This window comes from Semicossyphus pulcher, unplaced genomic scaffold (genome assembly GCF_022749685.1).
Source record: "Semicossyphus pulcher isolate SPU_LCO1_2020_fin unplaced genomic scaffold, fSemPul1.0.p SCAF_6, whole genome shotgun sequence".
Lineage (NCBI taxonomy): Eukaryota > Metazoa > Chordata > Actinopteri > Labriformes > Labridae > Semicossyphus > Semicossyphus pulcher.
In genome coordinates, this window is record NW_027211737.1 from 17,614,578 (window position 1) to 17,630,724 (window position 16,147).

At 43.0% G+C, this 16,147-nt stretch overlaps 2 protein-coding genes across 3 annotated transcripts in view; one reads left to right on the forward strand and one right to left on the reverse strand.

Moving 5' to 3' along the window:
• Positions 1-8,782, forward strand: part of smtnb (smoothelin b) — a 44,378-nt gene extending 35,596 nt beyond the window's left edge. The window contains exons 11-21 of one of the 2 annotated variants that reach the window (XM_069683031.1): positions 3,144-3,335; positions 3,585-3,660; positions 3,870-3,902; positions 4,662-4,841; positions 4,988-5,050; positions 5,151-5,232; positions 5,325-5,492; positions 5,585-5,711; positions 5,864-6,015; positions 7,505-7,682; positions 8,693-8,782. In XM_069683031.1, coding sequence (XP_069539132.1) covers positions 3,144-3,335; positions 3,585-3,660; positions 3,870-3,902; positions 4,662-4,841; positions 4,988-5,050; positions 5,151-5,232; positions 5,325-5,492; positions 5,585-5,711; positions 5,864-6,015; positions 7,505-7,652 — 1,221 coding nt within the window. In that variant the 3' untranslated portion in view covers positions 7,653-7,682; positions 8,693-8,782. The remainder of the gene's footprint in view (positions 1-3,143; positions 3,336-3,584; positions 3,661-3,869; positions 3,903-4,661; positions 4,842-4,987; positions 5,051-5,150; positions 5,233-5,324; positions 5,493-5,584; positions 5,712-5,863; positions 6,016-7,504; positions 7,683-8,692) is intronic. The other variant, XM_069683032.1, reaches the window with a different exon arrangement.
• A 1,731-nt stretch (positions 8,783-10,513) lies between these two features.
• On the reverse strand, positions 10,514-13,004 carry selenom (selenoprotein M). The gene is made up of 5 exons (XM_069683445.1): positions 12,791-13,004; positions 12,001-12,036; positions 11,759-11,793; positions 11,576-11,654; positions 10,514-11,252 (listed from the first exon to the last, which is right to left on the reverse strand). Exons 1-5 carry the CDS (start codon positions 12,884-12,886, stop codon positions 11,022-11,024), a joined length of 477 nt encoding a protein of 158 aa, XP_069539546.1. The 5' UTR covers positions 12,887-13,004; the 3' UTR covers positions 10,514-11,021.
• Between the last annotated feature and the right edge of the window lie 3,143 nt (positions 13,005-16,147).

Below are 16,147 nucleotides of genomic sequence, written 5' to 3' on the forward strand. Positions count from 1 at the left end.
GAGGAAGCGATTGGTGATCTGCTTGCTCAGGAAGAAGAAGAGGATGAAGAGGAGCAGTTTTGCAAGAGGAAATTTGAATTAATATTACGTTGTGCAGTGGGGGAGATCCATAGTGACCTGCAGGCCTTTGGAAAGCGAGTCGATGTCCGTCTGGAGGAGGCAGCAACTCAGGTGGTTCCCCTGGCCGAGGTTCTGGCCAGGCTGCAGGAGGAGAACCTGAGGCTGCGGATACAGCAAGAAAGGCTGGTCAGGCAAGTGGAGTCCCTTTGCAAGGTCATAGGACTACCTGATCCCGAACTACAAGGACTACCTGATCCCAAACTACAAGGACTACCCGATTCTGAACTACAAGTACTACCTGATCCCAAACTACAAGGGCTACCTGATCCCAAACTACAAGGACTACCCGATTCTGAACTATTCAACAAGGAAAGTTCACCTACAAATCCAAGTGACAACAAGACTCTGTCCAGTGATACCCCAACTCTGTCCAATGATACACCAACTCTGTCCAATGATACCCCAACTCTGTCCAATGATACTCCAACTCTATCCAGCAGTACTCCAACTCTGTCCAATGATACCCCAACTCTGTCCAATGATACTCCAACTCTATCCAGCAGTACTCCAACTCTGTCCAGTGATTCTCCAACGCCAACCAGTGATCCTCCGGCCTGCAAACCTGAAGACGCTGTACTTGAAACACCTCAAAATACTTCATATTGCACTCCAAAAGATTCTCCATCCATTGAACCCCAGGACACTCCAGCAAGCAATGATCTGGATGCTCCATCAGGCTTACCCCACAAACATCCATCATGTGCCAAAGACACAGACTCTGTTTCTAATGGGACAAGCACACCTCAGAGTTCTGAGCCGTCACCTGTCCAACACCCACCCACTTTTGCAACCCGCCGCTCCCTCTCTGCTCCCTCTTTGATTGCAGATGTTTCTTCCCTGAGCAGCACGGTACTGCCCTTTTTGATGATCTTGGTTATGACACGTTTTAATTAAGATAAGCATCTTGAAGAATGGGACTTTCTCTTGTTCTAGTGTTGATAACACGTGTAGATCAGTTTGACATGTTCTGTTCTTGTTGACCTACTGATTCATTTCTCTTATGTTGCAATTGGTTTTTATCTGACGGTATGTCATCTACCTTTAGAAAAGCTTGACCATCTCAGCTGTCAGTCAGTTCAGATAGATTGTGTTTATGTGGAGGACCTCTGCAATCTCTCATGGAGGTATTCAAACCCTCTATCACCATGTGTTTGCTATCGTGTCCTGGCAAACGCTCCCGTGTGTGTCTGCATGCAAATGCTCCGTTAAGTTGATAGACTTCCTGGTAGAGGTTTAGCAGTACAGTTTAACGGTCACAGTGGCTTTGGCCTGTAGTTTACCACCTTCATATGATCCATAATGTTCCTTTGGCAGATCTATGAGCTTAACATAAGGCGTTTTTCAAGAGAAGCAATAAATGAAAAGCTTCAACTTGTCTGGCTTCAGAACAAGAATGGGATTTGAGGTCTTGCTTTCCCGTTGTAGAGATTGATGCTGAGTCTAATGACTAATGGGATATCCACCACCCCTCATCTTAAGCCGTGTTTGCTCTATGTGCTCTGAAAATCCCATAACAAACCCTGTGTGTGCGTGTGTGGTGACATTTTGAGGGATATTGAGGGTTTGTGGAATTAACTTCAGTTATTCAACTTGCTAGAGTCTAATCTTTCAGAGACAACTGGGTCTGCCACTCAGCTGCTCCAGGAAAGGTGACAGGCTTCTCCTAAATGTAACTCCCCTCAGCAGACAGATGAGAGGTGACCTTATCTGACCGTTTCCTATGCCTTTGTGCAATATTAGCCATGTCTCCCATGTCAGCTGTTACTAATTATGCTGGTGGTGTGGCGCACTGTAGATCTAAGTGATGAATCAGATGTTTTTCAAGGGATTGTCGCCCTCTCTTTCTCTTATTAGGGAAAAACTGAACAGAAAGAGCATTCTTGTGGCACGGTGACTCTGATGCTAAAGAGCATTAAGGTTAACATGGATTTTTCACCCTACACACATTCCCTCATTGACTTTGTTTGGCTGGGTTGTGTCCCAAAACATTCCTCGTCGGTCAAGTTCTTCTCAGTCCATTCTGTCCCAAGTCCAGAAAAGTCTCAAAAACCAGCGGCCACCCGTGATCACACAGCACTGTGGCTGTGCTGGGCTCTGTCCCACGTTGAGACCGGGTCCACTGAGGCCCGCTGGGAGGAGGGCCGGCAGGCTGTGGAAAGGGACGGGGCCAGCTGTCTGAGCTATATCTGGACCCGGACTAAGTTACAACAAAAGCTCTAAAGCAACAGCCAGAGCCCATAGTCTGTTCAGGCATTTGACACCGTATGAAAAAGTTATTGGGATTCTCTGTAGGATTACCTAAACAAACTCTGATGTTAAGTTTTACTCTCATGGTGCTTTACTTCCTCCTTCTTCATGCTCCTTTGCTCCTACTCTCACCACTCCTTCTGTGGTGTACTTACAAGAAAGGGTGGATGTTTTTCCTCCGAGTTTACATCTGCTCATGCATTGTTCCAGCCATTACGGCGTACCGTACCTGTCACATAAACATGCTTCACAGCAGCTCTGTTTCATTTAGACACTCAGGGCATCAGTCACACTTCATGGACTATGCTAACAGTTACTTGGCAGAGTTGCTTTTGCTCTCATGTGCTTACTGTCACCCTCTCTGGCATGGCTGGAAGGCAGAGAGGATGGAAGAAATGATGTGGTGAGTGGGCAGTCTTTGTACAAAAAGAGATTATTAGATGGAGCCTGCTGCACACACTCAGGCCTATTATGGCTGCAGTGTCTTAAACAAAATCCTCTTGTGCTTATTATGTCCGAAATGTCAGCAAGCTTCACTCATGTTTTCCTGGTATCATAACTGTACAACTGAAACTGGTAATAGGATTCTGCTTGCAGGAGCTCTTAAATGGCAATGCACATGTCCAACTAAGGTCACAACTTCTTTTTTTAAGATTGATACAGACGAGACCTCCACACTCTGCAGCCTGAGATTAATTAAGCATGCATACTTTCCCAGGTCTGTGTGTATGTGCCTTTGCTCATGCTGTGTGTTTTATGTAATGTCTCTTTAACAGATGGAGACAGAGCCCGTTGTTGCCTCTGTGCCGGTGTTTTCAGCTGGACCTTCTGTCACCTCTGTGGCGTGTCACGCCCCGGCCATCCCCAACGGCTCCAGCAGCGCTCAAGCCAAACCAGAGGAGTGCTCCGGAAAACTGACCGCTGAACAGCTCGCTGCTATTGAGGATGAGGAGCTCCTTGACAAAATGGTAACTCACACTTATCCACCTAATTTTGGATAATTTAAATTTTAAAGCACAGTTTTGTTATGGTCGTTTTATTCACGCAGATAGTTTGAGTTTTTCTAACCAGCTGTGTGAGGATATATTTGGAAAAGCCCAGTGTTGTGTGTTATGTTAGAGCTGATGCATAAATAGAGCCATGCCACTGTGGCTGTTTTTTTTTTTTTTTATGGGATGACATCTCATTGTTTCCGTTTTGTGTGTCATTTTCCACAGCTTGATGAGTCAAAAGACTTCGAGGAGAGGAAGATGATTCGTGCAGCCATGAGAGACCTTCGCAAGAAAAAGAGAGGTAACAGCACCAAGACACCTAATCTGCTATCTGCTACTCTCTCTCAATTTTTTTTTTCATGTCTACTGCTCTTTTTAATTCATCAAAGGAAGCCACACTGCCTCCGTATAATTTTCTTTATGATTACTGATTGTTTTCCTCTGCCTTTGGTTGACACATTTTTAACAAACTTGCAATTGCCACATTATTTGTATCCATTCTGCCCTCAGAGGCCATGCTGGGATGTACTCAAGAGGAAATAGGTAGGGCAGGTTGGTGTGCGGTGTGCATTAACAAGTCATACTTGCTTGCTTTTGACTTTTTTGTGTGCACCATCCTGTCATTGTCAGACCACCTAAATTTACACAGTTTGTCCCTCCGATCTCTGTGGCGGATGATGACGGATATATCAACAGTTTTTTGAACATGCATGAATCCTGTCACTGGAGTGTGCTGCAACATTGATGATGAAATGTCTACCACTTTTAATGTCCGTTTTGCAATGAGCGCTCAACATATGGTGTCAACAGGCCCGAGTGCCCCAACCTCTGCAGGTATAAAAACTAAATCAGACAGAATGAAATATAGACTTGAGTATAAGACGAACACTGCACAGTATGCTTTAATACATGCTCACACTGAGGTAATAGCACGAGGTAGAGCAGTACAGGTGTGTAAGCATTATGGACATCCTGAACTTGGCACAGCCTTCCACAGGGGACGATCAGAGTTGGTTAGCGCTCTTTGATCTGTGATATTTGTGCAGTTAATGTGACTTGACAGCTCTGGCTCGTCTGTGAGCCTCCCACCTGCGAGTGTTTGTGCGTTTAGAGGAATCTAACCGTGCTGTGGAAATTTGGATGCAGTGTTTTTATCCATCTCTGTGGCTGTCAGATGAGGTGCTGTCAGTTTGTTTAGGACCTTTTGTCCTCCTCCTCTTTTTCCACTGACCTCATTTCTCCACCTTCCCCTCCACCTCTGCATCCCCTTCTCTCCTATCATCTCCTTTCCTCCTATCCCAGACCAGAGAGAAAAGGAGCGTGAGACCCGTCTGCAGGAGCTTCGTAACCAGAGAGACGAGCGAGCACAGAAAAACCGAGCTGGAGTCGGAGCAGGAGAGGTTGTGATGAGGAAGGTGGAGAAATCAGCGGACGGCTCCAGCCTCAGCCAAGTCACCAAGACAGACCGCTTCGCCCAGTCTGGTAGTTTTCTCTTTTCGTTTCCTGGACATTTCTGAACCTGCTTTAAATTTTCTTTAACCTGAATTTAACCACTCAAGTCAACATAAAACAGTGACACAAAAGGCAAATAAGGAGAAAAGTGTTTAAGTGTTTATTTATGTGTTTAGATGATGGGAGCAGATCATCACGCAGCACTGTGGTTGAGGCCAGTTATGTGCAGAAAACAGACAGTGAGTAATGACTTTATTTTGCTCTCTTGCTTGCTTTTAATACTGCATAGTCAATACAGTCTATATCATTCAATTGCCTGTGTGTTTGTTGTTTATTCAGGAGGGACAGTCCAATCAAAGTCTTATAGTTTCACGTCTTCCACATCATCCTCGTCCTCCAACACAAGCAAAAAAGTGGGCAGGTAGGTTATGAAACATCAGCACAGTAATAACAGTAAGTTTAAAACACCTGACTCTTTCACAGATTAACTTTCTGTGCATGTCTTTGCCTCAGTGTGTTCGATCGAGAGGATGACACGTCGTCTCGCAGCCGCGGTTCTGCCGTGGAGCGAAAGCAGGCGGAGAGACGTACAGAGCTGATGAGGGCTCAGACTCTACCCAAGACCTCCGCCATGCAGGCCCGCAAAGCCATGATAGAGAAGCTGGAGAAGGAGGGAGGCGGGTGAGGATAAACAGAGAGATCTTACTACCAAAGAAAGAAAAGAAGCAGGTCTGATCATGTAAATATTAACACAAAGCTCACTTTTCTCTCAGCCCTGGAAATCAGGCGGTTGCCAAGGTAAACAAGGTGCAGCGCTCCACCAGCTTTGGTGTACCCAACGCAAACTCCATCAAGCAGATGCTGCTCGACTGGTGCCGCGCCAAGACCCGCTCATATGAGGTGAGCCAAACCAACTGTGGGCTTAGTGCTCATCTTTTAAGTCGGATGATTAAGACAAGAGAGCCTGAGACATTTGTGTTCTATTTAAGTCAAGTTTCCATCTCTTATCTCTGCCAGCTGTATTTATTTATTGAGTTTCTCCTCTCCGTCAGCATGTGGACATTCAGAACTTCTCCTCCAGCTGGAGTAATGGCATGGCATTTTGTGCCCTGGTGCACAACTTTTTCCCTGAAGCCTTTGACTACAGCACCCTGAGCCCCAGCAACCGCAGGCAAAACTTTGAGGTGGCCTTCAGCAATGCAGAGTGAGTACTCACAAAAAGACATTTTTCCTGGTAACATGTCCACTAACCACATCCGTTCTATTATCTTTGTTTGTTTTGAACTTGAGAATCAAGCGAGATTGTTGGAGAAGCCACATCAACTGCTGCGAACCTTTGTTTTTGTTACGCTTGGCAGTTAAACTGTGAAGAAACCAGCAGAAGAAGCTACAGCCGGCATAGCTTTCCTCTTAAGCTCAATTTATAGACCTCATCTTTGAATCACCGTGGAGTGAAAACACAATGAAAATCCAATAATCCAAGCTGCTCCAAACCCCAAACTCATGTCCCGTCCTTTGCATTATACAGAATTTCAAATCATTCTCTCCGTCCTCTGTAAAATCCACTTCCAGCTTTTATTCATTTTTGATCTTCGCTGACATCCACTCGATCCTGAAGTCCAGCGATCAGCTGAAAACACGTGGAAGCTCCTCAATTGATTGTCACAGTGCTAACTAATCCTGTCTCTCCCAGGTTTATCGAACAACCTCAAGGCCGATTGAGCCCCATAACTGCTACATCTCTAATTACTTCACCTCTAGTCCTCCATCTTTCCCCTTCTATGAGTAACCGCTGTGACTCCCACCATCCGCCCTAAGAGACCCATGAGCAAACCGTCCCCAAACAGCCACCAGGTTAAAACATAATGGACAAACTCCTCTTCCTTTCCCCTTTCTCTTCTCTTTCTCTCTCTTTTTTATCTCTCTTCTGCATCACACCATTCTCACCTGTGATGCCCCCACCCACCTTTTGTGTGTGTGTGTTCACATGCTCCCCACTAGGATGATGCCCATGTTGACTGGCACCAAACCACAGCCCCCGTCTTTTCACTTTTGTGTTGCATTATCACTCACCTCCCCCCCCCCCGAGCACCCCCAGCATTTCGCTGTTATCTGGAATCCAAACGCACACACTCTCACACACACCATCCTGTGCACCAGTGCGTTTTTAGAGTCACTTTATTTTTGTATCTTTCTGTTTTTTTGCAGGGTCCTTGTTGTTTTTTTCTTCGTGACTTGTGTTATTTTTAAGAACGTAGTGAAATGTCTTCTTAGCTCACAGAAAAAAACAACAACAAACAAAAAGGCTGAATGAGCATCAGCTGACGCTCATTTGACATTTTGTTTTGTCTTATGTTTGTTTGTGTATTTGTCACTGTTTGTATCAGGATGTTCATGAAGCATGTCAACTCATGGATATATTTGTGAACACAGAGAATGTAATGTTTTTGTTTCTTTTTGTGTCCTTTCTCTCTCTCTCTCTGTCTTTTCACCCTGAATCTTTGACGTTTGGCTGCTCACTGCTTTATCTGTTTTTTCCCTCCTCCTTCCTCCACTATCTCTGTCCTGTCTCTCTTCCTCTCGTCAACTTCTTTGTTTCTCCCTGTTTGGGTCCTCCTTTCCTTCCTCTCCTCTCCTTGCCTGTCCCCCATCTCTCTCTTCACCCCCTCCCTCCCTGCCGGGTGTGGGCACAGGAAACTAGTGGACTGTCCCCAGCTGTTGGATGTGGACGACATGGTGAAGATGCGCGAGCCTGACTGGAAGTGTGTGTATACGTACCTGCAGGAGTTCTACAGGGGCCTGGTGACCAAGGGCCTGGTTAAAACCAAAAACTCCTCCTAGAGTCGCACCCCACCTAAAACTGAACCCATGGTGAGAGAGGGGGTGAGCCAAGAAGGGACCTCACTTTGGTTCTCATGGAGGGAGGGTGTATGAGTGTGTAACTAAATGTTTTATACCAAGAGTGGTGTTTCAAAAAACTCCTTTATAGGCTGCTTTTAGATATTTTATCCTTGTGTCATTTTAATCTCAAGCTACTGAGGTCCAAAGAACCAAACATGGTGCGTGTGTGTGTTCGCGTGTGTGTGACTGAGTGTGTCCATGTGTGCATTTCTGCAAAGCCAGACTATGGCCCAGGCAGAGAGCCAGGAGCATCTGCAGCTCAACACTTTAAAAGGACCTGCAGCATCACAATGTTTCAAACGGAGCGGTTCAGAAACAAAGCAGAGAACAGAAAGGCGGTGTTGTCCAATGATCTTCCATCAAGTGTGACTTTACAGGTGTTTATGTGCCCGGCTTGTAAAGCTTTTTCAAAGACACTCTAATAGTGAAGTGCAGAGTGACTCATGTCATTAATTAAATTACGCAACAGCTTTTATGCTGTTGACATTTATTTCCTCATGCAGGAGATAAAGTCCGGTTCTGTTAGTGGAGGACGTCTCAGAGGGTTTACACTATGTGGAGATAATGCCCCCCTGTGGTCACGCTGCGAGTAGCTCAGACATCATGTCTTTGATCCTAAAACTTTATTTAATACACACTGCATTAGTGAAGTTTATTTATAGAGAGGTTTAAAAGGGTTTCAGCAAAGTGGTTTAGAGAAAACAGACACATAAAGGGAATAAAAAAGTAAAGCTGAACCATAACAAGGAGGAACAGTTGTGTGTGCGTGTGTGTGTGTTTGTGTGCGTGTCACTAAGCTTATTTAACTATTGCCGAGCCACCCGTTTGGTAAATGATCATGAGAAAGCAACCGATGGATGAGTAAATATATAATCCAAAGAACATCCTTCTGCCTTCTCCGTGTCTGGTCCTCTCTCCCCTCCTGTCTGTTCATCCTCCTCTTCCTCACACACGCTGTCTGTTGTTTGCCTCTTCCTCAGGACCTACGCCAACTGCATGCCTCTGGTGGAGGTGGAAGACATGATGATCATGGGAAATAAACCCGACTCCAAGTGTGTCTTCACCTACGTACAGTCTCTGGTCAATCACCTGCGGAGATACGAGATGTCCATGGGTCGGCCCTGTGACCTCTGACCTGCGTACAGTGAACGTTCAGCCTCCTCCTCCTCCTCCATTCACCATCCCTGACTGATCCCCAGCTCCATCCTCACCTGATGACGGCCTGCACTCTGACAGGCTGTGTCACGGAGCTGTACGTCTCTGACTGACCAGTTTGGGACAGTGTGTGTTTGTGTTTGTGTTTGTGTTTGTGTGAGTTTGTATATTACCTTTGTTGGCAGTGGTGATGTGGAGTCATTATTTCAGTTCTCTTCTGAGCACACGTTGCTAACACACAGTCCACCTTTTTCCTGCATCAGAGCGCCAAAGTTTTTATAAGCTTTAAGATTTGACACCTTTTTTTATGCTCGCAGCTTTTTGTTTCTGATATTTAACATGCTGGGCTGTGTCACGACGCGAGTGTGTGTAAAACACGTCAGGAGAGAAGAGAAATATTTTTATAGTATTTTCCCTTTTAAGTTATTTTAACTTAAATTTTTCTGCTACAAGGTTGTAATTATTGTCATTTGCTAGCGTTGCAGTTTTTCATTCCTCTGACAAAGAAAAATCTACACAGCCATATGATAAATATTTGGTCGTTTTGGTACTATTTCGTTTTTTACCAAACTTGGGTTGCTTAAAGTATTTTAATTAAGTTATTATTCTCATGATGATGTAATCAGTTAGAATTTTAGCATTTAACACTTAAGCACAGGGATGTTCTTTTCTTCTCAGTCAATCGTGAGTTATCTCATCTTTCTCAACCTCACAGTGCTACTGACATGTTTTTAACCCTCCTGTCTGACTGTATCGTCACATTATTGCAACAGCAACATGTTTGCAGTCCAACACATTTTATTCAGGTAGAAAGGAAACAAGAGGAGTGTGTTGCAGTCTGTCAAACAGCTAAACTGTATCAATACTCGATATTTCTTAATAATAAAACCCTACATCACAGCCCTGCCCTGCCAAACACACTCACACATGGCTCTATTAGAGGGCTTCCTATTTATGCTTGAGTAGATTTTTTTTTAAAGATAATATTTTGTATTTTGTTAGTGTGTACATTATGCTTCTAAAAGTTCAATTTAAAGTGAGTCAATAAGCTCAAGCAACCACAGTGTTTTGTGAAACAGTTTTTACTTTAATAAGAAGTTACGGGCCTGATGAAAGCCGGCTTTCAGTTTAAACGTGAGTAATCATGACTGAACACAGCAGCCATTTGTATATTTTACTACACGAAGCTAAGGACATTTTTTAATGAAGATTTTTATTCTGCTTGTAAAATTAAGGTTCCTTGGAGAGATGTTTAAAATCTGATTATTTCAGAGCCAATTTTAGATGACAGTTATTTCTTAAAGCTGTTTGAGTGCATTTAGAGAAACGATTAGAGAGTTATTCCACCGCTGCCGACTGAGAAACCAAAACCTTCCATGACGCAGTGAGTGCTGTACATAAGAGCTTAAACACATTATGATGTCATGTTTCTGTGCACCACAGTTAAATGTGAATTAAAATTAAAACCTATTTGACAAATGAATGCGTTTGTGTCTGATTATTGCTCTGAATCATCTCATAAAACATGCTTCATTCATTAAACACTTCCTGCAGGACAGTGTGTGTTGCTAACTGTACTTTTTGGAGAGTGACAGGATACACACATGATGAACTGAACATTCAACACAGCAAGCACCAGGGATTTTTTAAATATTTTATTATTTTCCTCTTTGACAACCTTTCCACTTGACTCCTCTTGTGTGTATCTGTCCCACCCACCAGAACATGTAGCATCCACCTCAGACCAGTCAGAAAAATTTCAGCCTGAGGCTTCATTCAGTTTCACAGCAGGTAGGAAACAATCACACACACAAGATAACTCAAGCGAGGCGAGGATCCTGAAGACACTTGACACAAGAAAATAAAACACACACTCTTCCAGTCTCTGTGTGGGGAGTAGAAAAGCACTCACAAAGTGGCCTGTTGGGTTTTTATCGTCGCAAAACAAAGAACAAACAGCAAGAAGAATATGTGCAAATTCAGACTATGGACCTTTTAAAGGCCTTTGGCTGATGCTAGGATTCTGTCCATGATCTGCTGGTCTTATTTTGAAATGATAAGCATCTCTGTCATTTACTGCAGTAACCAGCTGGTCATGGAGCAGCTTTGGGGCTGAGTGGTACTGTGAGGTGTATTTTTCTTCTCTCTGACAGGTTATAGGTCAGAGTGCTGGACCTTTGGGTCTGACTCTGAGGAGGCCTTGTCTTTGGCCTGAGAGGAAGAGGAGGGTTTGTCGGCCGGCTCGTCTTTAAACGGGCTGTCTTTGGCAGGAGAGAAGCGGAACTCCTCGGGCACCTCGTCCTCGGCCTGATCCTTCTTGTAGAAGCCGAGCTTCCCGAGAAGCCCGTTGATCTCAGAGCGGGTCATGTCAGACAGAGCGATCCGCTGAAGAGGACACACGGGTTAAAATGTTATTTCAGTGTATGAAGTTACCTTTATTAAAAAAGCTGTTATAAAATTATGCTTAAAGCCCTGTGAGTGGGGGTTTAAAAGGTAACTGGTTTAGGTAGACCCTGTTCCCCTTACTTCCACAGATCTGACCCCTAAAACATGAGAATGAATGAGCTAAAATAAACACTGAAACAATGATCTGGATAATAATTGTCACATTATATCATATTATAGAGGTTTTAATCGCATTTATATTCTACACATACGGATTAATCCTATTGTAAAACAAGTACAATATTAATGTAAAACACACTTACATCCAGCTCTTCAAAATAGTGGTTGAGAAGGACAAGCTCAGGGTCGGCCCCGGGTATGTGCTTCATCACCAGGTTATGGCTGAGGGAGCGACAGTCAAGGATTGATAGAGAAGAGAATACTACAAAATTGACACTGTGAAATTCATGAACAGACATTTTAGTGTTACTTGAGTCAAAGGATACTAGAGAGGAATGTCCTGGACCACAAAGGCTTTGACCTGCAGACAGAGGAGGGGTTAATGTTTGTCACTCAGCGCTGCTTTCAGTGACAGATCTGTGAGGGATTATGTGAAACTCTAGATGTGAAACGTCTCACTGCTCGCTGTGTAAAATGTTACACAGTGAGCAAATGCTTTTAGGCAGGGATTAGGCTTCAGTATCCCTCATACACTTGCTCTCAGTGGTTTGTCTGAGGGGAGCCTTACCTCTCTGAGCCTGTTCAGCTGTCATCCACCGCAGGACTACAAGGAGACAGAGCATAAGGTACAGGAAAAGGTTACAAGCAGCTCACATAATAGGACATTTCCTGGATTTGGATTGAGATAAATTACATTTCTGTCACTAAAACGTGTATGTATGCATGTTTATGTTGTTTTCAGGTTAGAGTCCTTGTTCTAAAACACCTCAGTAAGTCTCTAATGTTCTAGTATCACTGCAGAAGTGAAACCTTTGCACAGAGCACAGCGTAGCCGTGTGGGATAAATCCTTGATACCATTTTTGTAGTAATTTGAGCCTCAGGTTTTGTGTAGCAGGTGTGACTCGCACAACAAAAGCAACAGATAACAGGCTTTTCTTTGGTGATGCTGGCAGGGTGGAGATTTGGTGACACCCTAGGGGGAAAGGGCCTGGTTTCTCACAAAAATGAGGGGCAGAGTTTCAGAAACTTTTGTGGAAATCAGACCTCTAGGCACCGAGGCACCTTCTGTCCCAGTTCAGCTACAAATAACATCCAAGTGTTGCAGATTTGTGATTATTACAGATTATTACATGTAGAATACAAAGACATGCCGTGGAGATCCATATAGGATACTACAGCTTGGCACATCCTGCTTCCCTTAAACAAGCGCCTACGCATGCGCCCAACGCGGAAAGACAAGGAACAAAACGCATCCATTCACATTTTAACACAAATGTGCAAATCTTCTCACAGCCTCGACATATCGTCACTGTAAAACGTGAAGCCTGCTATATTACACGCTGCTGTGTGACTGTACCTCCACCCTCGCTTTCGCCAGCCCCTCCAGCTTCTTCAGATCCACATCGTAGGCCGAGACGCAGTGAAGCAAACCGGCCAACACGACCAGCCACATGATGTCTCCTGGTTCCGATCAGGACCAGGACTACCCGCAGATGAGTGTGAGGTAACTGAGCCGTGGCGGTGAGGAGAGGTGATGTGTAGCGATGTCACGTCCGGATCTCTTGCCACGTCAGATTTTTCACTCGGAGGAGAGGAGAGGGAGGGAGGGAGGGAGGGAAGGGGAGGGCGCTCATTGGATATCTGCGAGATCCCCATCAAGATACACTTAATCCCACAGATCTGATATGCAAGCTCTGGTTAATCCTCGCAAGCCTTAGAACGAATTAATCACTCCCTAAAACCATAAACAAGCTGGAATATTTCCAACTTATTCTCTCTAGTTGTCTTTTATTTTTGGCGCTGCTAGCAGAAGATAGCAGGTGAACTGTTTTAGGAACACAATACAGATATCTATTGTAATGAAGATATTACACAAACATAACTGCAAAATTTGACATATTTGTCTTGTCTATCATAAGACAATTTCTAGGACACTGTACACAAAATTAACCGTGTAATACTAGATTTAGATCCCAGAAGTAGCTGTGATAAAAACTGAGTCTGTATGTTATTCTTCTATCGTGTACTGAGGCAGTTCTCTTAAACATATCTGTATGTGGCATAAAATAAAGCTCACTTAAGGCTTACATGATCATACTCAGATCTGTTTACTTATAGCTATGCCTAAAGGGAAGTTTCCAAGTGTTACTGCATTAGTAGAGTTGAAAATGAAACTTTAGATCTGAATGTGGTTTGATTTGTGGCAAAGGAATATCAGATAGAATAACTTATATAAGGAAAGAAGCAGGGCTGCTACCACCACAGGTTATGACACATGCACACTGACCTTAATACTGCACAAAAAAATTGTTGTTCCAAGTGATACACGGAAGAACACAATCAAGAGAATACACATCACAGGCCCAATGAAAGAAGGAAAGACGACAAACAAAGTTAAGGCTTTAATGGCCCTGACTCAGCTCGTTCCAGTTATGCCAATATGAACCTATGTGTCTGAAGTAAAGTACAATGCTCAACCCTTTTCCATTTTTTAAGACTGGAGCGAAAGACTAGATCATGTGTGTACAATAAGCTCCATATGCTGTGTATGCAAAACATCAAGATTGCTTTTTATCATGAAATACACACTCTACACAATTATTACTGGCTATTAGAAAGACAACACACACACAAACACACACACACACACACACACACACATAAGGATTAAGTTTTGACTCATTAGTTCTATAAAGGTCACAGGGGTCACTTAAAGTAAATTAGTGTCAAAGTACAAACGTGACCATATGGCAGTGGGCTAAATATATGTATACCCCAAATCATCATTAATTAGTCATTAAAATGGACAAATGCTTAAACAAACAAAAGCAGCTGTGGTATTACATTTATATCATCCACGACTCATCCTGAAAACTTTCTGTCCACGTTTCCCGTCTAAGTCTGGAATGAAACTTCATTTAATCAATGAAAAACACTCTTTAGTGTTTCTGTAGAATCCTTATTTAATCCTAATGTGAAATATTCTCTGTTGCTAAAACTGTTTTGAACAAATAACACAACCACAAAACGAGCAAGGGTAAATGCTTTGACAGAAGACGAACGTGCAAAGAAACAGGGGAAGGCTTAATACACTGGGAAGGTGAGGGCCATCAGACACAGGTGTGACGAACTACAAGTGAAAACGTTAAGGGCAGGACACACAATCAAAGGAGTGGGAAAACACACAAAGAATCAGAATCGGGGTTTATTGCCAAGTAGGTTTACACATACAAGGAATTTGTATTGGTGACTTAATAGAATAAGATTTTAAAAAATGGGCCATAAGAATAAATATATAAAAAGCAATACGTATAATACAAAATATGTACAACAGGTGTGATTAAAAACTGTACTGTAAAGGCAGGAAGTACAAGGAAGGAAGTGGATAGTGACAAAGTAAAAGAGGAACTGAAAACTGAACACTAAAATATCATTTACACAAAACTAAAGAACAGGGATAAAACATGGCAGCTTTGTCTCTGTTATGAGATGCAGTCCTACTGCTCAGCTCACTCAAATCCAGGCACACACTTCCTGTCAGCCCCAAATAATCTATTCCATTTATGTTTATGGGACCTGCTATGCGCTTATAAATCTGTCCGGGTACAGTCTTAAATCTTATATTTAGGACTCAGTCTGAAGGGTAGAAAATCACATGTGGCTCCTCTAAAAGCCAACGTGTATCTGTGAAAGAGCATGTGTGCTTCATCAACCTGCCCTGAAGTCAAAAATAAACAAGTTTAATGACATAATAGCGTCATTACTTTAAATATTAATTCCATTAAAATATTGTCTTTAGAGTCAACAGAAAAGTTAACAATCACATAAGATATTACACTTCCTGTTTGGGGAAAGATGAAGTTTAACAGTACCCACCAATAAATCTACATTTATCAAAATAATTAACTAAAAGTTGCACGTGTTAAACATTTTTTAAAAATAAAGCATAAATGTGCAGCATGAATTGAACTTAAAAAAAATCATATAATTTTTTGTATTGAACCTACACAAGCTAATTTAGCTGAAGCTAGTCTGCGTATAAGTTAATCTAGAGCTAAAACCAGAGCCTCAGTAAACTGGGGCAAGGTTAAGACTTCTTTTAACCATGGTTAAAATTACATTTTGCATTAAGCATGTCTTAATTTGATAAAGACAAAGCTTAGTGGGGGCTTAGAGGGGGTAAGACACAATTTTAGTCCTAAAGCCCTGCTAACAAGATTGACCTTTGACCTAACATGTTGCTCTTGCTCCTCAATTTTTTCAACTAAACAAGTCTAAACTCAAATAAATGTCATGTCAGTAGGGTGTGTTTCTTAACAAGTGTTACAACAAATGGCCGTTTAAAAAACACAGGTGCTTCTGTCTTATTTGAAGGTAAGACCATACACTTTGTAGCCTTTACAATTTATCTGATTTTAACTCCACGCACTTCGTCATACCAACCAACAGGCGGCAGTAGTGCGTCGTCATAGACTTTGACTACATAGAACCGCGCTTCAAATCTACACCTATTAATGGTAATTTGACTCGCGCCTTGGTTTCGGCGGTCCGTGGTAAATAATGTTGTCATAGAAACCAGCATCGAGTCGGTGAACGAGCGTGTAACAAACGTGGCGAATTGTCCGTCCAGCCCTCAAACGGAGGCCATGTTTGTAGGCGTCACAATCATTTCTACCTGCTGTGGTTCTGTGCGCTTCTGAGTCAGACTTTACTG